Genomic DNA, 23,129 nt, shown 5'->3' on the forward strand with positions numbered 1-23,129 from the left:
GGGCGTTATTTCGACGCCAGCTGCCGGCATGAGTCCGCCTCGCGTTGGCCGGTTCTGCGACGACGGAACCCCGAGCTCTCGCTGCCGAGGCCGACAGGTTCTTCACGGCTTTGGACACCCAGGCGAGTTTTGGCGCGGCCGTCACGGCTCTCGGGGCTGACCCTGATGCTGATGCACCACACCTTGTGGATCTCGAGGCTGATGCGCATTTCGTGTCCGCCGCCACGCCCCGCCCACCGCCGCCGCCGCGGAGAAAACCGCGGCCTCCGCCGCCAACCTGGTGTTTTTTCCACGCCAAGTTCGGCCACGAGGCTCGGCAATGTCGCCCACCGTGCTCATTCGGCAGGTCGGGAAACGCCCGGGCCGGCCCTCGGTAGTGGCACTGAGCGCCGGCCGTGCAAACAGCCTACTGTTCATCACGGACACCTTATCCGGGCGCCGTTACCTGTGCGACACGGGAGCGCAGGTGAGTGTCGTTCCCGCTGGTACGTCGGACAAGCAGTCCGCGGGCCGGGGCCCCGCGCTGCTTGCTGCCAACGGTACGTCCATTCGCACGTATGGAAAACGCTGCCTTTCTCTGCGGTTCGGAGGGCAGAGGGCCGGAGGACATCCCGAAGACGGCGGTCATCACGCCATTCGGCCTTTTCGAATTTCTTCGGATGCCCTTCGGTTTGAAAAATGCGGCTCAGGCGTTCCAGCGCCTAATGGACAGCGTCTTGCGCGACTTGGATTTCGTCTACGTGTACCTGGACGACATCCTCGTCGCCAGCGCGTCCCGCGAAGAGGACCTACACCATCTCCGCACGCTCTTCGAACGTCTGGGTCAGCATGGCCTCATCGTGTACCCCGCCAAGTGCCGGTTCGGCGTCGCCGACATCGACTTTTTGGGGCACCGTATCACCAAGCACGGGGCCGTCCCCCTACCGGCCAAGGTGGAGGCGGTGAAGGGGTTTCCGCGCCCCCGCACGATCAAGGGGCTCCAGGAGTTCCTGGGCATGGTAAACATTTACCATCGGTTCCTGCCCCGCATCGCCCAGCTCCTGCGCCCCTTGCACGAGGCACTCCGGGGGAAGCCGGGCAAAGGTGACATTACCTGGACCGAGCAGATGGACGCGGCGTTCCCGGGCGCGAAGCTCGCCTTGGCTAATGCCACCATGCTCGCGCACCCGGCGCCCGATGCACCGATCGCCCTCACCACCGACGCCTCGGACTACGCGGTGGGCGCGGTGCACGAGCAATGGGTGCGTGGTGCCTGGCAACCGCTGGCGTTCTTCAGCCGGCAGCTTCGCCCGCCCGAATGCCGTTATAGTACCTTCGACCGCGAGTTGCTCGGGCTTCACCGGGCGGTGAGGCACTTCCGCCATCTGCTCGAGGGCCGTGCGTTCACGGCCTTCGTCGACCACAAGCCACTGGTCTTCGCGATGGGCAAGGTCGCCGAGCCGTGGTCGGCCCGGCAGCAGCGTCACCTCTCGGCCGTGTCCGAGTACACGACGGACATCCGGCACGTCGCGGGGAAGGACAACCCGGTGGCGGATTGCCTTTCCCGGTCCGTCGCCCACGCAGTCCACCTTGGCATCGACTATGCCCGGATGGCGGCGGACCAGGCCGCCGACCCCGGCGTCCAGGCCTTGCGGACCGCCATCACGGGCCTCCGCGCCACAGAGGTGCCGTTCGACGGCGCGGCCCTCTTGTGCGATGTCTCTCTCGGGCGGCCTCGCCCCATCGTGCCCGCGGGCTGGCAGCGCCAGGTTTTTGACGCCATCCACGGCCTGTCCCACCCGGGCACGAAGGCCTCCCAGAGGTTGGTCGCCGACAAGTTTGTCTGGCATGGCCTCCGGAAGGCCGTCCGCGGCTGGACCAGGACGTGCCTCGCATGCCAGCGCGCGAAGGTGCATCGGCACACCCCGGCCCCATTGGCCCCGTTTACGGTGCCGGCACGCAGGTTCGACCACGTGCACGTGGACCTGGTGGGACCTCTGCCCCCCTCGCGGGGTTTCACCCAGGTCCTGACAATGGTGGACCGCACCACCCGGTGGCCGGAGGCCGTGCCTTTGGCGGCGACGACGGCGGCGGACATCGCGCAGGCGTTCATCGCCACCTGGGTCGCCGGTTCGGCGCCCCCTCAGACATCTCGTCCGACCGCAGCCCCCAGTTCACCTCGGAGCTCTGGGGGGCGGTCGCGCGGGGGCTCGGGGTCCAGCTGCACCGAACCACAGCCTACCACCCCCAGGCCAACGGCCTGTGCGAGCGGTTCCACCGCTCGTTGAAGGCCGCGCTCCGAGTCACCCTCAGCGACGGCGGCTGGGTCGACAGGCTCCCCTGGGTCCTGCTGGGCCTCCGGACGGCGCCCAAGGACGACCTGCGCGCATCCGCGGCGGAGTTGGTCTTCGGACAACCGCTGCGGGTGCCGGGCGAGTTCCTTCCCGACCCCACGGCACCATGGTCCACGGCGCAGGAGCGCGCCGCGCTGCAGGAGACCGCCCGGAGGTTCGCCCCGGTGCCGACGGCGCACCACGGGCACCCGCCTACGCACGTCGCCCCGGAGCTTCGCACCGCAGAGTACGTCTTCGTCCGGCACGACGCACACCGGACACCACTGCGGCCCCCGTACGACGGGCCTTTCCGCGTGCTGGAGACCGGGGTGAAACATTTCACCTTGGACATCGGCGGCACTCCCGACCACGTCTCGGTGGATCGCCTCAAGCCGGCCCACCTCGACGTGGACCACCCAGGCCTCTGCGTCGCCCCCCTGCGGGCGGACCCCCGGCACCGCCCAGGCCCGCCGGCATGCCGCCACCCGGTCCTGCACCCATCCCGGGTGCAGCCGGAGGCATCCCGGCTGGCATCCCTGTACGCCGGACGCCGCCAGTCGCCAGAGGGCGCTTCGGCCGGGCCATCTGTTTGCTCCACAAACTGGCCCTCCAGGTGCGTGGGAATTCTGGGGGGGGCGCGTGTGGCGGACACGAAAGCTCACTGGCGTGAGGGCATCATTCCGCGTACCAAGTGGGTGGCGGCCACACCCGAGGGGTAGGCGTGGCCGCGGGATATACACCAGGCGCGCAGCCCGGAGCGCTCCAGTGCTACAGTTGAGCTCGTATAATAAAGACTCTTAAACTTACCGCGTTGTCCGCTTCCTTCTTGTTATACAAGGAAGCGCGCGTAGCACCACGCTTCATTATAAAGATTTGTATATGTGGATCGACCCTCAGAAATCATGGCGACAGGTGGCGGCTCGGATGTGTTAAAGTTATGAATTGTGAGAAAATAACTGTTTTAAAACCCATATTTATGTGCAGCATGGTAAAATATGTTATCCTACAAAGTTCCATGCCGATTAACCTTGGGAGCTCAAAGGAGTAGGTCCACAAACAAACAAACGGACATTTCACTTTTATATATATGTAGATATAAATATTTATTTATTTGTACTGTATATACATCTTAGCAACCTACTCACATATCAGCTTGAATTATTTATTTTACAACTTATCATTACCACTACCGAAATACCACCTTGAATTTAGTTTTTTTTTTTTTTGGATACAGAATCGAGGCTCGTGAAAGAGCTAACATTTATCACACAAAAAATCAAACAGACAAACAAACAAAGTATATAAAAAGGGGAGCGGTAGACAAGATGGGGAGAGAAGGGGAAGCATATAAACACAACATTTGAGAACAGGGATATCGGGAATGTGTGGGAGGGAGAGGGCTTGGGGGGAGGCGGCGTGGGAAGGGGGGTGGGAGAAGTATAAACACAAGGACACCAAGGACTTCCAGGAAAGAAGTTGGTATTTCAAAAAAGTGGATTTGGGGTGAAATTAGCCGGGGTAGAAAAGATCAAGGTATTGGATGGGGGAAGATAAGAGATGGTGGTGAACAGCTGTTTTAAAGACCTGGAGGGAGGAGTGGGATTGAAGAGAGTGAGGGAGTTTGTTCCAGAGGCGGGAGAAAAGAGGAATGAAAGAGTGAAGGTGAGCAGAGAGTCTTGATTTTTGCAGTTTAACCATAAGAGGGTTGCAGGCAGATCTTGTGCGACCTGCAGGAATATTTGGGGGACAGAGCCCAGAGAGAGCTGGAGGAGCAAGGCCGGAGAGGAGTCAGTATAAGACAGAAAGACCACCAACCTGCCTGCGGTGAGTAAGTGAAAGGCCCTCGGAGGTAGCTTCATCGCAGGAGATTCCAATGATTCTGAACGCTTTGGTTTCAACAGCGTGAAGACGAGCTAGGTGTGAGGCAGGAGCACCAGCCTAGAGGGGAGAGCAGTATTCCATTGAGCTGCGGATGAAAGCCTTGTATGTGGTGAGGAGCTCAGGTGTGCCAAGGAAGGACTTCGCAAGACGGAGGATTCCCAGTCGGCGACTGGCTTTGGAGGCCAGATTTGAAATGTGGTTTTCCCAGGAAAGATCATGGCAGATAGTGAGACCCAAAAGCTTGAGTGGCAGAACTTCTTGGAGAGGATTATTCAGAAAGTAGATGGAAGGGTTGTCCAGTCGGTCTTTTCGGAGAGACATCATAAGAGTGTGAGATTTGTCAGGAATGAAAGACATGTTCCACTTGTTTGCCCAGGCTGTGATTTTGTCCAGGTCTGCAGAGAGTGAGGAGGCTGCAGACTACCGATCTGAGGGATGAGGAATGGAGCGGCAGAGAGTGGAGTCATCAGCAAAGAGATAGAGAGGATTTTCAAGAGAGTCGGAGAGATCATTGATGAAGACCAGAAAAAGCACAGGGCTCAGAACACTGCCTTGGGGAACTCCAGCCTGAACAGGAAGAGGAGATGAGAGAAACCCATTCAGGGCCACACGTTGACTAAGACTAGAGAGGAAGTCCACCAGCCATGCATGGAGCTTTCCATGGATACCAAAGGAGGAGAGTTTGGTGAGCAGAGCGGGGTGCCAGACCGTATCGAAGGCACGTGATATGTCAAGGGAGAGAGCTCGAATTTCCTGTTTGGCATTGAGGACCTCCATCCATTGTTGAGACAGCAAAAGCAGCATGTCCAGAGTAGAGTGACCTTGTCTGAAACCAAATTGATGATCAGATATCAAGCCATTGGAGAAGAGGAAAGATTTCACATCCGAAGCAATGATGGATTCCCATGACTTTGCTGATAATTGGGAGAAGGCTGATTGGTCTGTAGTTGCTAGGATCTGTTTTTGCACCTTTTTGTGTAAAGCGGTGATGTTGGCTGATTTCCAAGCAGATGGCAGATGACCTTGAGCAAAAGAGAGGGTGAAGAGAACCGAGAGAGGGAGTGAAAGAGCGGAAGAACAGGATTTTAGGACCCGTAGGCTGATGCCGTCAAGTCCAGTTGCAGAATCAGAGTCGAGGGTTGACAGAAACTTTTCCACCTTGTCAGGAGGAAAGGACACAGAGTCCAGGAGCAGCTGGGTACGATTGGGTACGGTGGGTACAGAGAGGGATGGGTTTGGGACACAAGATTTAGAGGCAAACACAGAGTTGAGGAATTCAGCTTTTTCACATGCGGCGTCAGCTGTGTAGCCGTTTGAGGTAAGAGAGGGGATGGAAGGGGAACAAACACCAGAAACAGATTTGACCAGACGCCACCAGGATTTGGAAGAGGGAGACAGATAAGAGAGTTCGGTCTTGAGAAAGGAGAGATATTGTTTCCTGGCTCTCCTGAGGGTGAACACACACTTGTTTCGGGCTTTGTGAAAGGAAATGAGATTTCCTTCCGTTGGATTTGCTTTCCAGGAGACGAAGGAATTATTCATGAATTTATATCAACTTCACTATCACTGCTGAAATCTTAGTAGCTTGATCAACAAGAAACCAAAGGAGGACAAACTGATTATTCTGAGTGATTTCAATGCTCGTGTTGGGACTGATCATGCAGCGTGGCCCAAGACCATCGGGCGCTGTCGGGTCAGGAAATGCAACCTAAATGGCCTCCGTCTTCTCTATAGATGTCATGAACACAGTCTAACTATTATCAACACCATTTTCCAGATACCTGTAAAGCACAAAAACCACATGGATGAACCCATGATCAAAGCACTGTCACCTCATCGATTACGTCATTGTAAGAAGTAGAGATGTGTAAGGTGTTACGATCACGAAGGCGATGAGAGGTGCAGAGTATCAAAGAGAACATAAAATGGTATGTTTCATCTTGAAGCTGACCATTAGACCACCAGTCAAGAAGTGGAACTTTCAACCAGTGAAGAAGCTAAACGTTACGACGTTGAAAGATCCTGCAACAAAAAATGAGTTGTGATATCAGCTGGAGGATGTACTGATGGAAAAATCTAAGTTTTTTTTAAGACGGTGTGGCAGGAAAGTGGAACAAATTGTGTGCCTCAGTTTTTGAAATGGCAAAGGAGGTACTTGGAACAATGAAGAGAAAGCAGCCAGACTGGTGGGCAGACAACTTTGAGGAGCTGCAACCCATAAAAAAGAGGCTTACCATAAAATGATGAACCGAAGCACAAGGGCTGCAAGAACAGCGTTTGATGAGGCCCAAAAACTACTGCAACAGAGGATAAGGCATCAAAAATGATTGGCTCAGTGAAAAAGTGTGACTAATTCAGAAATTCAAATTCAAAATGACAAATTCATAAATATGCAGACAGCCAGACACCCACAACATGAAATTTTTAAATCAAGCCGTTAAGGAATTGTATGGTCCAGATAGCTGAGGTACTGGCCCTCTTTCTCCAGTTGAAGCTTCTGACAGACCGGGCATCTATTCTGAAACATTGGGAAGAACATTTCAAGGTGCTACTGAACTGGCCATCTACTGTTGAGCAAAGCAGCTTAAATGCCATGGTGCAAAGCCCATCATGCAACATCTTGTGGAGCCACCAAGCCATCAATAGACTCAAAAATGGCAAAGCCCCAGGAGAAAATGGCATCCCAGCAGAGGTCTTCAAACACCGAGGTCAAACGCTATTGGATCTGTGTGTATTCTGCAGAAACCTCGGGGAGATAAAACACGGAAAGGGCATGGGGTGTAAGACCAGAAAGGATGCGGTGGAGAGACCACGGCTGTGCCCATCAGAAAAATGGTGGACACAGAGACCACCAACCTGTCTGCGATGGTAAAGTGATAGGCCCATAAACTCAACTTCATTGCAGGAGATTCCAATGATCTTGAATGTCTTGGTTTCCACCGAGTTAAGCTGAGCAAGGTGTGAGGCATGTGGGCCAGCCCAAAGGGGAGAGCAGTATTTCATCAAGCTGCAGATGAAGGCCTTGTTGGTGAATAGGAGTTCAGGTGTGACAAGGAAGGACTCTGTATGATGGAGGATGCTCAGTCTGCGGCTTGCTTTGGGGGCCAACTTTGAAATCTGCTTTTACCAAGAAAGATCACGACTGATCGTGAGATCCAAAAGTTTGAGAGACTGAACTTCTTCAAGAGGATCGTTAAGAAAGTACATGGGGGGAGGGGGTTTCCAGACGGTCCTTTTGGAGAGAGAAAGATTTGTCTGGATTGTGAGAGAGGTGTGTGAGATTTGTCTGGATTGTGAGAGAAGTGTGAGATTTGTCTGGATTGAAAGACATATTTCAAGTGATTGACAAGCTTGTGATTTTATCAAATTCTGAAGAGAGGGAGGAAAGCTGCTGCATGTCGATCTGAAGGATGAGGGATGGCATGGCAGAGGGTGGAATCATCAAATATATAAAGAGGATTTTCCGGAGTATGAGAGATCGTTGATGAAGATGAAGATGAAGATTACGAATATGATGCGACTAGAATACTGCCTTGGGAACTCCAGCTTTGACAGTGAGAGGGGATGAAAGGATTCCATAGAGAGCTACATGTTGGCTATAATAATTGGAGGAAGTGACCCAAGAGTGGAGTTGGTCTTGGATACTATAGGCTGAAAATTTGGAGAGCAAGGTGGGAATATCTAGAGACTGCATAGAAATATCTAGAGACTGCATATAGGCCAGACTGCATAGAAAGCTCAAATACATATCTAGAGAGATGGCCCTGATCTCATATCTGACATTGAGTGCCTCCATCCATTGTTGGGAGAGTAAAAGCAGCATATCAAAGTTAGAGTGACCTGGTTGAATCAAAATTGGTGATCCTCAATGAGGTCTTGGAAAAAAAGGAAGGATTTCACATCAACTGTGATGATGGATTCATGATCTTTCTGATGATCGGAAGTAAGCTGATAGTTCTGTAGTTCAGGGAGATCGGTTTTTGCACCTTATTCATGCAATGAGACCATGTTGGCTGATTGCCAAGCAGATGGAGGATGACCTAGGACAAATTACAGAGTAAAAATGGCAGTGAGGACATTTGTCCAGTAAATCTAGCAATCATTTAACAAGGACCTAGAACAAATTGCAATAGAAGGTTTTTTGGCTTTAACTTGTTTATTAGGTCCCTCTGATGAACATATAAAAAGTCTCAAACTTTTGGACACCTGGAAAGTGGTTAATTTGCATAAATTCAAGATGGCCGCCATCCAAAGCTTCAATTTACAGCTAACTTTTTTCTGGCTGCTCCTAGACCCTATAAATGTATTACAAACAAGGTTTTTTGGCGTTAACTTGTTTATTAGGTCCCTCTGATGAACATATAAAAAGTCTTCAACTTTTAGACAACTGGAAAGTGGTTAATTTGCATAAATTCAAGATGGCCGCCGTCCAAAGCTTCAATTTTGCCTAGGCCTATACTAATCCCATCATCTTGTTTCTTGTTTCAACAGATTGGACCATGTCTAATGGTGCGACATCTACCGAAGCCATGGAAGAAGAGGTGGTGCATAATCCCTGCGGCATTTGCTCAAACACGTTAGACGAAGGAGAAACAGTCAAGCTGAGGGCGAAGGGAGCAGATACTATCAACAAGGCCAGTACTGAACGTGGAACGCCGTCAATTACCGTGTCCGAGGGCCAAACGGTGCACATTGATTGCCGAAAGATGCATGTCAATACGAAGCCAAATAGAATCCCTGGGAAGCAGAAGAAACGTCCTGAAAAACCTGCTCTTCGTTCTCAGGAACCACACTTTTGTTTTACAGAGAACTGCTTTTTTTGTGGTAGAAAAATCTATTTGGACACAAAGCATGCTTCAAAAGAAGTGTATCCAGTACGCACCTTCAACTTTCAAAGGACAATACTTTCTGCATGTGATGCCAGGGCTGATGAGTGGGCTGAGACTGTTAGAGGCCGAATTAACTTTGCACGCGATCTTCCAGCAGCTGACGCAATATATCACAAGCAGTGCAGCTCAAATTTCCAGACACATAGGCAGATCCCCTCCAAATATCGTGATTCCGCAGACAGTGAACCTCCTCGCAAGGGTCGCAAAGTAGATGCGTCACGAGAGGAAGCATTTCTGCTCGCAATTGAGGACCTAGTCAGTGGCAATGATGATGAACAGACTACAGTGGTTGATGTCGTTGATAGAATGTCCCAGTTGTGCCCTGATGTTGAAGCGTATAGTGTAAAGTACATGAAACAGAAACTTATTTCATATTTTGGAGATGAACTGGTTATTAGTAACGTGCATGGACGCAGCGATGTTGTAACTGTCAAAGAAACTGCTGCAAAGATTTTGCAACAATTCAAAGACTCACCACAGACTGATGATGAGGAAGCAGGAAAAAGAAAGATCGTCAGGGCTGCGGCACAGTTGATCAAAGCAGATATAAAGAACATTGATACTTGTAGAGATTTCTATCCAGATCCTTCTGAACTCCGGTCGCTGGAAAAGAATGTGGCGTACGTTCCGCAGTCCCTTCGTATATTTCTGCAAGAGACGTTCAGTGGCAAGTCATGTGATCTTGAAGTTGCATCAATTGGACAAAGTATCATGCAACTTACCAGACCAAGGGCCATTGTAGCACCCATTCAGTATGGATTGGCGGTTCAAATGCACCAGCACTTTGGTTCCCGCTTCCTTGTGGACAGTTTACACAGCCACGGCTTCTGTCTGCCTTACGCAGAAGTTTTGAGGTTTTCGAAGTGTGCTGCCAATTTCAGGGGCACCAACATATCCACTGCAGGCAGGTTTGGACAGTTCGTTGCAGACAATGTTGATCACAACTTGCGTACGCTTGATGGGCGAGGAACATACCATGGTATGGGTATAATTGTTGCTGTCACCCCTGGAGTAAGAGACACAACATCAATACCAAGATTGCAGTCACCTGGAAACAACTTCACGGCAGCTCAAATTGAAATCAAATACTACCGCAGTGTTCGTAAGAAGGGTGGGCCTCTCGAATTTAGAAAGCTTGACCCCATTTCAGCATCTGACAAGCTTGAAAATCTGGACATACTGTGGAAAACGTCATGGTTGCTTCGACCAAAACGACCAGGCTGGTCCGGCTTAATGCAGAGTGTGTGCCATGGACCACACCCAGGGAAATCATCCGTCCATTTCTTGCCCATGATTGACATGGACCCTACTGACATGAGTTGTATTTACTCAACACTTCACTTCGTTGCTGCGGAAAGCCATCGCCAAGGAACGACGCCAATGCTGACATTCGACCAACCGCTTTATTGGAAAGCGAAGACGATCATTGTTCATGAGAAGGAAGGAAGCGAACTGAAACCCATTGTTTTGAACCTTGGTGGCTTTCACTCTGTGATGAGCTTTTTGGGATGCATGGGCCATGTTATGGAAGCATCTGGGCTTAAGGAGGTTTTGGAACTTATATATGCTGAAAATGCTGTGACCCAAATGCTGAGTGGGAAAGCCTATGCACGAGCAATCAGAGGCCACTTCTTGGTTGACACAGCCTTGAGTTCGATTGTGTTAGGCAGGGCATACGGTCTCAACCTCTCAATGGTAGATGAGGAAAGTGACGAATGCAAGGACTTCCAGGAGGCTGCAGATCTTTTGGATAAGCTGTTGCGTGAAGACGTTTCACCGGATGAAGTCTGCAGTAAAGACGTTTTCAACAGAATTTGTGAAAAACTTAAAGCTGAGAAGAGCTCCTTAGCAGAGCATAAGATGGGAAAGCTATGGATTCAATACATGGACATGATTGACTTGCTGCGTCGCTTCCTGAGGGCACTGAGAATGGGCGATTTCCTACTGTACCTCAGAACACTCCAGGAGATGTTGCCGTACTTTGCAGCGTGTGGTCATAACAATTATGCCAAGTCAGCCCATGTGTACATTCAAGACATGATTGAACTTGAGCAGCTCAACCCAGACATGTTCTGCCAATTGAACTCCGGTCTATTTGTGATCCGCCGAAGTGATCGGCTGTGGGCAGGACTGCCAAGCGACTTGGTTATAGAGCAGGTTTTGATGCGCTCTTTGAAAACGAATGGTGGATTGACACGTGATAGGGGCATGGAGGAAACGCAACGCCTGCGCTGGTTACTTGCTATGCCAGCCTGCGCTGAGGTGAGTGAAGTTATGCAAGAACTCACACAGAAGCATTTCCACACCTCTGAGCAGCACAAAGAAATGACTGAAGCAAGGCGTGAACGAGATAGGAAGGACACAGAGAAGGTTCTCGCATTCTTCAAGGATTATGATCCATTTCAAGAATCAAATGAACTCAGGAATATTGCCAACGGTGTGACAGGACCAGCCTCGGCCAATCCTCATTTACTGTATGAGGTTGGTATGAACATTGTGCAGAAGATGAAAGGTAGCAATGCTTTTGACTTTTCATTTAGGAAGAAAGATCAAGTTGCGTCGTTGGGTAAAAAGGTTACAATCAGTGCTGAAAAAGTAGCAATCGACCCACAGCTCCTTTTCCAGAGGCTCCTCATCTTTGCTAATAACAGAGAGTTAGGTGTTGAAGAGGTCTTTGCGTATGAGTTGTCTAGCTACCCTACTGCTCTGTTCGATAAGTGGGGGAGGCTCAGGGAAGCCAATAAAACACAGCTAGGAGATGAGATAGCTGCTGTTGCTCCCAGGTCGGCATTGGAATCATTTGAGGAAGAAAGGACTGTGACCCATGTTCTGGATGGTGGTTCCTTATTGCAAAGGATTCCATGGAAGAAGGGTGACACATTTGAGGACATTGCAAACATGTACATGAAGCATGTTTCCAAAAACTTTCTCAACCCGGTGGTTGTAGTCGACGGTTATAAATCAGGACCTACTACCAAGGACATGACACACAATCGACGATCAAAAGGAGTCTTTGGTCAAAAGGTGATGTTCACTCCAACCATGCCCCTTAGGTCAAAAAAGGAAAACTTCTTGTCAAACTCGGACAATAAGCAAAACTTCATTGACTTATTGTGTGAAACATTCAAGGCAAATGGAATTGACTGTGTCAATGCGCCAGCAGATGCAGATGTCATGATTGCGAAGAAGGGAATTGAACATGCAAGGGAAACCGTGACATATGTGATAGGTGAGGACACAGACTTGTTGGTGCTGTTGTGTCATTATGCGGAACGAGGGATGAATGATTTGTACTTCAAGTCGAGCAAGGACGGTGGGAAATGTTGGCATATTAACTCTGTAGCAGAAGCTCTGGGTGAAAGCATCTGCCGTGTCCTGCCAGTTGTCCATGCACTCTGTGGATGTGACTCAACCTCACGACTGTATGGTATTGGTAAAAGGGCTGCCTTGAGGAAAGTGAGGGAAGAGAACGGTTTCTTGAAATGTATAGAAGCATTCTGTTGCCAAAGTGGAACTAAAGACGCGATATCATCAGCTGGTGAAAAGGCCTTGGTTTATTTGTACGGGGGAAAAGGAAATGACACCCTTTACGGACTGCGAAAGACAAAGTTTTGCAACAAGGTGGCAAAAAGTTCAACTACCGTTGAAGTTCAAAGCCTTCCCCCAACAACCGATGCAGCCAAATACCACTCGTTCCGAGTTTATTGTCAGGTCCAGGAATGGATGGGGAACAGTGTGGACCCCGAGAAATGGGGCTGGTGTCTGCGGAAGGGACAGCTTGAACCGAAGACGATGGATTCGCCAGTGGCTCCTGATTCACTACTGAAATTGGTCAGATGTCAGTGTAAGGGCAACTGTGACACTCAACGCTGTAGTTGCAAACGGAATGAGCTTGAATGTTCCAGTGCATGTGGTGAATGTAAAGGACTCTGTCAAAATAGCAACTTTGATGCAAGCACCGATGATCCAAGTGAATACGAACTCCTATCATGAATGACATCATTGCCTCTGAATGACGTCATACTACGTCATGGTGACGTCATATCACATTTGCAATGCCTCATTCTGTATTTTGATATCATATTCCACTTGTTTGTAATACATTTATAGGGTCTAGGAGCAGCCAGAAAAAAGTTAGCTGTAAATTGAAGCTTTGGACGGCGGCCATCTTGAATTTATGCAAATTAACCACTTTCCAGGTGTCCAAAAGTTTGAGACTTTTTATATGTTCATCAGAGGGACCTAATAAACAAGTTAAAGCCAAAAAACCTTCTTTTGCAATTTGTTCTAGGTCCAGCCCTACTTTGACTGGACTACATGCATGCGCAGCAGAGCAGATTTTCCGGACACGTGTGCTGATGCCATCTGGTCTCATTGCAGAATCAGTGTCGAGGGTTGCCAGAAACTTCTGCACCAACTGAAGTCCAAATGAAACAGCATTATTTAGCCTTTAGAGTTTAGACCTTTCAATAATTATTTATTTATATATATACTTTACAATCTTCACTACCTTGATATTTATTTGCTTAAATGTAAAGTCTACACATCTTTTTTAAGTTGCGGTTTGGGGCTATATCCTCGATGAGGCCTTGCATCCTTGTTTTGCTTTTATATTATTCACTGCCATCATGATAAAGTAAACTGTTAAGATACTACATGGAAAACAGACATAATCAGTATTAATGGCTTCTCCAAGATCTCCCTGTCCCCAAGTTGAGTATGTTTTCCATGTAATAACTAAAAGTTTATCAAAACACAATTAATTTGGAGTTCTTCAATAAAAAATAAAATTTTACATCCTCGTTATTCAAAAAAAAACCCCAAAAAACCCATTCACTTTTGCTCATTTTCATTAAATAAATCAGTCATTATTTTAGCTCTGAATCGTAATTTAGCTCATATCCCTGCGCATAGAAGAGCGTGACCAAGGGTTGGCGTCAGGAAGGGCATCCGGCCATAAAAGCATTGCCTCAAACAGGGAACCATGATTGTCATGGGGCCCGCAAGGCTAACCCCCGCTCTAGCGGGGAAAATGGCCTTAAAACGATCATTCATTCATTCATTGTCATTATTTTAGCTATCATTTTCTACACCTGTACTAATTATGCGTTTAGTTCCTTGGAATGGAGCAACACAATTTTTTTTAAAGCCCACAAAAACATTAGCAAGGAGTTGAGGAAAGGTGGGCATAAAAAGTAATGAAAAAAAATAAAAAATAAAAATAATAAACTTTCAACAACGCAGCAGAAACTACTGCAGAAATGATAACTATAGATGGAGCATCAGCAGCGAATCAAGCAATCAGAAGCAAAAGCAAAAACTGGCCTCAATCTCCTGTTGATGGGTTTTCTCGATGACTTGCAATTTTTCAAGTTGTGCTTCTTGCACAGTCTTTAGACCTTCCAAATATTCTTGGCGAGCAGTCTGAAAAGAATTGGTCGCTTGTTTGAGCTGAAATTGATGTTCTTCCTGCAGCTGCCAAATGGACGTTTCAGACTTTCCCTTCTGTTCTTCTATGGTCTGTTTATAGTGCAAGATCTGTGCCAATGCCCAGCAAAAAAGAAGTATCACAACAATATGAATTTGCACCTTCATAAAAGTTTTGTGAAATCAGCAGAACAAACATCAAACAGCACTTGTCTCACCTGCTCTTGCAGCTCTTGCATCTGCTTCTCCCAGCATCTTTGTGCTGCAGCGCCTTCTTGTTTCTTTCTCTGTGCCAGCTCCACTAGTGAAACCCGCCTCTGCTGTCTGAACTGTGCTGCCATTGTATCACGTACTCTATCACATTCCACCCTGATCAGAGAATGAAACGAATTATTTTGGTCTTCTCTAATTTCAATACAACAACAAATGCTTTACGACCATTTTCCCCTTTTCAGGGGGTTGGTCAAATGATGCCATTCCTCCAATAAGATCTATCCATTGTGCAAACCACCAGTTTCGTGCAAACCCAAACATTTCATATCTTTCTTGACATTTTCAATCCATCTCTTTATAGGATGTCATCTTAGCTTTCTTCCTTGCACATTTTTTTTTTTAACGTTGAAGGCTCCAGTCACGGACTATATAGTCCTCATCGAGGCGTTTATACTTACAAGTTCTGTAAAATAAAATAATTGCATTGAGAAATGTTGAGGAAAGAGAAATAAAAGAGACAATGTAAAGGGGAGGAGTGAAAATGAGTAAGAAATATGTGTGATGAAAAGTGTGTGATGAAAAGTGCATGACGAAAAGTGCATGACGAAAAGTGCATGACGAAAAGTGCGTGACGAAAAGTGTGTGACGAAAAGTGTGTGACGAAAAGTGTGTGATGAAAAGTGTGATGAAAAGTGTGTGACGAATAGTGTGTGAAGAAACGTGTGTGATGAAAAGTGTATGATGAAGTGTATGATGAAATGTATGATAAAAGGTGTATTTTTTTGGAGGGGGGGGGGGGGGGGGGGAGATACAAGATCGAGGCTCGTAAAAGAGCTAACATTAATCAACAACAACAACAACATGCATTTTAAAGGCCATTTTCCCTGCTAGAGCGGGGGTTCGTTTTGCGGTCCCCATGACAATCTTCTCCATTTTGCCCTATTTTCTGCATCTCCCCTTGTTAACCCCCTTGCCCGCATTTCTTCTTCGACCATCTTTAGCAAAGTCTTTCTCGGTCTTCCCCGTCTTCTACTTCCTTCTACATTCATTTCCATCACTCTTCTCAACCAGTCACTTTCATCCTTCCTCAACACATGACCAAACCATCTCAACCTGTTCCTCTTCACAGCATCAATCACAGGCTCTATTCCCATCATCTTTCGCAATTCATCATTTGTCTTCCTCTCTCTCAACGATACTCCGCACATCCGTCGAACCATTCGCATTTCCACCCTTTCCAACCTTCGTTGCTGCTCTACGTTCATTACCCATGTCTCGCTCCCATAAATCATAACACTTCTCACACATGCAGCATACACCTTTCCCTTCAGCTTCAACGACACCCCCCTCATCATCAGCACGCCACTCAATTCCCGAAACTTCTTCCATGCACATCTCACTCGAACAAACCGTTGCCGAGTCTGATCCACCTTCTCCATTCAGCATGTCTCCGAGGTAGCAAAATGTTTTCACACCTTCCAGCTTCACGCCGTCTCCAAGATCCAACTCAACATTTCCTCCATCTGCAGCTCCCTCTGTGCACACCTTACATTTGAATGTAGCTGCCACACTGGTTAAAGACCCTCTCAGACCACTACATTTTTGATGAACCCACTCAGCGCACATTGTACACTGAATGGAGTTCACTCCGACACCCTTCCAACACACAGCACAGGGCCACTTCCCAGTTCTTTCCACCTCACCACATGCTTTACCACTTGCCAGTACCTTAGTCTTTCCGATATTCACCTTCAGACCTTTTGTCTCCATACATTCCTTCCACGTGTTCATCTTTTCCTTCAGTCCATCCATACTTTCCGCAATTAATACGAGATCATCTGCATACAACAACTCCCACGGTAAACCCTCCTTTACGTTCTGAGCCAGCACCTCCATCACAGCTACAAATAGTAGTGGACTTAGTACCGACCCCTGATGCACTCCCACCTTCACCTCAAACTCACCACTGTTCCCGTCCTTCGTCCTTACAGCTGTGCGCGCTCTTTTGTACATTGCCATCACTACTCTGATCAACCATTCCTCCACTCCTAACTTCCTCAATGCCCATGTCAATACTTTGCGTGGAACCCGATCGAATGCTTTCTCCAGATCAACAAACCCAAGAAACAACTTCTTCCTCTTCTCCATGTACTTCTCCTGCAACTGCCTCACAATGAAAAGCGCGTCTGTCATTCCTCTTCCTGGCATGAATCCAAACTGCATTTTGTCGATCTTCACTTTCTTCCTTATCCTCCTCTCCAACACCCTTTCCAATACCTTCATTCCATGCTCCAATAACTTTATCGCTCGGTACGAGCCACACTCCAGAGGGTCACCTTTCCCCTTGTATAGAGGGACGAGGGTACTCAGTTCCCAATCCACTGGAATGCGGCCTTCTTTCACCACCAGATTACAGATCTCTGTCATTCTCTTCACACCCCAACTTCCTGCTGCCTTCAACATATCTCCCACAACTCCCGTCGGCCCTCCCGCTTTTCTACCCTTCATTGCTTTTATAGCTTCCTCAACTTCCTTCTCAGTTATCTTCTCTGCCGGTCCTAAAACTGGGTTACTCTCCATGTTGCCATCCCATTCATTCTCTGTATTCAACAGCATTTCCATATATCTTTTCCATCTTCCTTTAATTCCATCTGGGTCGACAACGATTTGTCCCACTTCATCCTTCAAGCAACTCACCCCCATCACATCACACCTCTCTTTCGCTATCTGCTTTGCAATCCTGAATACTGCTTTCTGACCCTCTTCTGAATCCAAGCGTTCTCCGAACATTTTCCTACATGCCTCCTGCGCCTTTGCTACCTCTTTCTTTGCAGCCTTCCTGGCTGCCTTATAACTTTCATGCTCTGCTGTTTCTGCTCCCGTACCCTTCGCCTTCTGCCACTCCTTGAACTTCTTCCTCTTCTCGTCAATCCTCTTTCCAACTTCATCATCCCACCACCATGTTTCCGAGTGCCTCGGTGGTCCTTTTGTCCATCCACATACCTCACCAACGGCTCCCAACAGACTAGCTTTCATTGACATCCAAACACTTTCAAGCTCAACCACATCATCCTCGACCCTACTCAGCCTCTCTTTTAATGCCTCCCTTACTTTCACCTCTTTCAACCTCCACACCTTCATTCTCGGTTGGTACTTCACCCGCCGAGCTCTCCTCGCACCTTTCACCCTTACGTCGCAGACAACCAAGTGGTGCTGTGAAACAGCCTCCTCCCCCGGGATCACCTTTGTGTCCCGGAGGTGCCCCCTATCTCGCCTACGCACCATCAGGTAGTCAACGGTTGTCGTCGACCCACCTGACGTGTATGTAACAAGCTTATTATCCTCTTTCTGGAACTGAGTATTACAAATCAACAAATCAGCTCCATCAGCAAACTCCAAAATCCTTTCACCTTCTCCATTTCTCACACCATATCCGTAACCCCCATGAACTCCGTCAAAACCATCCATACTCCTTCCCACATGTCCATTTAGGTCTCCTCCTACCACAACAACTTCCTCATCTTTCACGTTTTCCATCAGCTTCTCTATCGCACACCAGAACTTGTCCTTCTCTTCATCGCTTCGACCAACCTGCGGAGCATATCCCGAGATGACGTTCACCAAGAGCTTTCCAATCAGCATTTACACCATCATCAACCTATCACTCACTCGAGTCACACTCACCACACTGTCTACAAACTCCTCAGAAAACAGGACACCAACACCATTCACGCCCTCCAGGCACCCTTGCCACACAAACTTGTATTTCTGTCCCTGCCTACACTTCACCATTCTCACACCACTTCCCTTCCATCTCGTCTCTTGCACACAACATATGTCTACTCTTCTTCTGACCAATACTTCCACCACTTCTCCTGATCTCCCTGTCATTGTCCCTACATTCCATGTCCCAAACCTCAGAAACCGATCTCCACTTCGGGCTGTACCCTGCCCATATGTAGTTGTAATTGTCATGGTTCTCTTTTTTGAGGCAATGTTTTTTTTTTTTTTTTATGGCCGGATGCCCTTCCTGACGCCAACCCTCTTAGTCGCCTCTTACGACATGCAGGGATACGGCGTACCTATTCTTATCCAGGGTACACACTGGGAAACGTTTAAAACATGGAAATTCTGGGGGAGGGGGGAGCGGCGTCAGCATCACGGCTGCGGTTTAAACATATTTAAATAATATTTAAACAAAACCATGAAAAACAATCTGGGAAAAGTCTCTAAGTGAGAACGTGGATTTGAGAAAGCAGGAGCAGAGGTGAAAGAAAAACGGGATATAGGGGGCGGGGCACAAGTCGAGACGAGGAGGCCGCACGAGGCGCACGAGGCGCGAACAAAGAAACGACGAATTACACACAAATTTGCAACAACTACAAAACCAAAACCAAATAGAAACACACAATAACACAGACACAACAAAATACCCAGTGGAAATTTGACAAAGAAACGAACGGGAAAACACTCAAACTTTGATGCCATGGAGAGATCGAAGCAAGCCCCGTCGCTCAAAAAGAGCTAACATTAATCACATTTAAAAAATCAAACAGACACATAAAACATATAATAAGGGGAGCGGTAGACAAGATGGGGAGAGAGGGGGAAGCACACAAACACAACATTTGAGAGCAGGGACATCGGAAGATCTGTGGGAGGGAGAGGGCTTGGGGGGAGGAGGCGTGGGAAGAGGGGAGGGGGGGGGGTGGGAGAAGTATAAAACACATGGACACTGCAATGTCTTCCAGGAAATAAGTTGGTGTTTCAAAAAAGTGTATCTGGGGTGAATTAGTGGGGGTAGAAAAGATCAAGGTTTTGGATGGCGAAAGACAAGAGATGCTGGTGAACAGCTGTTTTAAAAACCTGGAGGGAGGAGTGGGATTGAAGAGAGTGAGGGAGTTTGTTCCAGAGGTGGGAGAAAAGAGGAATGAAAGAGTGAAGGTGAGCAGAGGGTCTTGATTTTGGCAGTTTAACCATAAGAGGGTTGCTGGCAGATCTTGTGCGACCTGTCGGAATATTTGGGAGACAGAGCACAGAGAGAGCTGGGGGAGCAAGGCTGGAGAGGAGTCGGTAGAAGACAGAAAGACCACCAACCTGCCTGCGGTGAGCGAGTGAATGGCCCTTGGAGTTAGCTTCATCGTGGGAGATTCCAATGATTCTGAAAGCTTTGGTTTCAACAGCGTGAAGCCGAGCTGGGAGTGAGGCAGGAGCACCAGTCCAGAGGGGAGAACAGTATTCCATTGAGCTGCGGATGAAAGCATTGTATGTGGTGAGGAGCTCAGGTGTGCCAAGGAAGGACTTCGTACGTTGGAGGATGCCCAATCGGCGACTGGCTTTGGAGGCCAGCTTGGAAATGTGGTTTTCCCAGGAAAGATTATAGCAGATAGTGAGACCCAAAAGCTTGAGTGGCAGAACTTCTTGGAGAGGATTGTTGAGAAAGTAGATGAGAGGGTTGTCCAGTCGGTCTTTTCGGAGAGACATAGTAAGAGTGTGAGATTTGTCAGGATTGAAAGACATGTTCCACTTGTTTGACCAGTCTTTGATTTTGTCCAGGTCTGCAGAGAGTGAGGAGGCTGCAGACTGCCAATCTGAGGGATTAGGAATGGAGCAGCAGAGAGTGGCATCATCAGCAAAGAGATAGAGAGGATTTTCCAGAGAGTCGGAGAGATCATCTATCTATAATTCCAGCAATCTCTGTGTGTATGTTTGTATGTTTGTATGTTTGTATGTTTGTATGTTTGTTTGTCTGTGACCGCTGTTTCTCGACAACTACCAGTCCGATATACTTGAAACTTGCCAGGTATATTGCTGGGGACCCGAGGATGTGCCTTTTCAAGGTTTTAAATTAATCGCAGAAGTAGTTACCGAGCTATGTCCAAAAAACGATTCAACCAATCAGAGAGCAGCGAGCTATCACGTGTGCCGAACGTGGCGAACAGACTCTGCCTCGGATGGCACATTTGAGAGCGTATTCATTTATTTCCCGTCGGCAAACTATGTTGGCGCTATGTTGGCGTTAAACGATGTTTTAAAACTAATTAAAACTAATTTGCGATTCTTTCGCTTTCCTGCGATATGCGACCTTCCGGACAGTCAAATGAGGACGTCACTTCCGGACTTACGTAGCGGCGAGCGGGCGCCATTTGGAGGAGCTGGGAGGACTCAGTCGTGATAGAGTGAGCCTGAGTGAGTATATCAAGACAAGAACAAGATCTAGAAGGAGGTATGTACGGTGCGATTCATATAATATATTGTTTAGTTATCGTCGATGAGGAATTTGGGGGCCCGATTAACTGCAGCGCCATCCGAGCTGCGGCGTCGGGACGATACATTCATTGTACGGTAACATCACGCACTTACGGGCACGTCCTATATATATAGTACGGGCATGCCCTAGTTGATACAACAACAACAACAGGCATTTTAAGGCCATTTTCCCTGCAAGAGCGGGGGTTAGCCTTGCGGTCCCCATGACAATGTTCTCCATTTGCCCCCATGACAATTTCCCCTGGAGAGATCATTGATGAAGACCAGAAAAGCACAGGGCCCAGAACACTGCCTTGGGGAACTCCAGCCTGAACAGGAAGAGGAGATGAGAGAAATTCATTCAGGGCCACACGTTGACTCCGACCAGAGAAGAAGTCCGCAAACCATGCATGGAGATTTCCATGGATACCATAGGAGGAGAGTTTGGTGAGTAGAGCGGGGTGCCAGACATTATCGAAGGCACGTGATATGTCAAGGGAGACAGCACTGATTTCCTGTTTGGCATTGAGGACCTCTATCCATTGTTGAGACAGCAGAAGCAGCATGTCCAGAGTAGAGTGACCTGGTCTGAATCCAAATTGATGATCAGAGATCAAGCCATTGGAGAAGAGGAAGGATTTGATATCCGAAGCAATGATGGATTCCATGACTTTGCTGATAATTGGGTATGATGAAAAGTGTATGATGAATACTGTATGCTGAAAAGTGTGTGAGGAAAAGTGTATGATGAAAAGTATATGAGGAAAAGTGTACGATGAAAATTGTAATATGAAAAGTGCACAATGAAAAGTGCACAACGAAAAGTGTACGACGAAAAGTGTACGACGAAAAGTGTACGACGAAAAGTGTACGACGAAAAGTGTACGACGAAAAGTGTACGATGAAAAGTGTATGATGTTTGTTTGCGAGAAAGAGAGATTGAAGCTGGCCCGGTATCTATAGTTTGAGTGAGACAGAAAGTAAGACCAGCAATCCTCACACGGAGTGTGTAAGATGGTTCCGGGCACCACTTTAATGCTCCAAAGTCTGAACGGTAGTACTACCCTGGGCAGTGGCTGTCTACAACCTACTACCTTTTTCTCTATTGCACGACTGCAAGCTGTATTGCTTTCTTTACAGCTTAATCGTCTGAACTTCGTTGCACATGACCATTCCAGTTGTCTTCCCTTCTTAAGTTCTTCTTCAATAGTTATGTTAATGAACAGGATTATAAATAAATAAATTGATATATGTGTCAAAATTACATGCCCAGACCAGGAATCGAATCCAGGTCCTCTGGTGAACCGTGCTCTGCACTGGTACGGTTCACCAGAGGACCTGGGTTTGATTCCTGGCCTGGGCGTGTCATTTTCCCACATATATCGATTTAATTGTTCGATAGTATTGATTTTTTTTAAAATCTCTTCCTGATTTCTGGGCTCGGTATTCTTTCTTTCATAGATAATCCAGTCATTCATCATAACACTCATTTCTGCTCTTTCCATTATTTTTATATCCACAGTGCCCATGTTTTGCTTCCATACATCAATATCATCAATCAAGTTTCTGGTCTGAAACAGGCTTTAAATCTCGAACTTTTACTGATAATGAAAAGTTTATGTACTTCATTACCTAGTTATCTAATTATCCCCATATATTTCAGGTTGACTACTCCTGACCTAACGGCTAATCCCAACTTTTGTTAACAAATTTCCAGTGACAACAAGATGGTGTTGAATTCTACCCAACTCTGTTTCGGCATATTGGTCTAGGCCATTGTCTGCTTTTTATTCTTTTTTTCCCTTTCTCATTCTTCACCACTCACCATAACTTTCGTTTTATTACCCTGCACGAACAAGGCGAAAAGTGGGGTTAAGCAATTGGTTCACTTTTTCTGTCTGCAGGTCTGTCTACAGACATCAGTCTATGATCGAGGAACTACTTAATTTAAGTTGAATGTTATATTTTGTACACTGTAGAACACAAATTGGAACATGAATCGAAACATGAACCTGCAGTTTAGCAGTGTTTTGCTCTGAAATTGGCAAATTGTACGGAATCCTGTTCCGATCGTGCATGTGCAGATAGGAGTAAGGTAATTGTTTTAGTCTGCTCGTAGGAAATGCAGATAGTGCTCGGAAACACAAAGCAAGAGTTT

General features: G+C 47.8%; 1 protein-coding gene across 1 annotated transcript in view; it reads right to left on the reverse strand.

The window, feature by feature from the left end:
• The window catches only part of LOC137423191 (protein FAM184A), a 192,940-nt gene that overhangs the window by 53,871 nt on the left and 115,940 nt on the right, over positions 1-23,129 (reverse strand). The window contains exons 10-11 of the mRNA XM_078774580.1: positions 14,728-14,878; positions 14,408-14,620 (exon numbers count right to left, since the gene is read on the reverse strand). Of these exons, the coding sequence (XP_078630706.1) occupies positions 14,408-14,620; positions 14,728-14,878 (364 nt within the window). The remainder of the gene's footprint in view (positions 1-14,407; positions 14,621-14,727; positions 14,879-23,129) is intronic.

Source organism: Myxine glutinosa, chromosome 3, assembly GCF_964187855.1.
Source record: "Myxine glutinosa chromosome 3, kmMyxGlut1.1, whole genome shotgun sequence".
NCBI lineage: Eukaryota > Metazoa > Chordata > Myxini > Myxiniformes > Myxinidae > Myxine > Myxine glutinosa.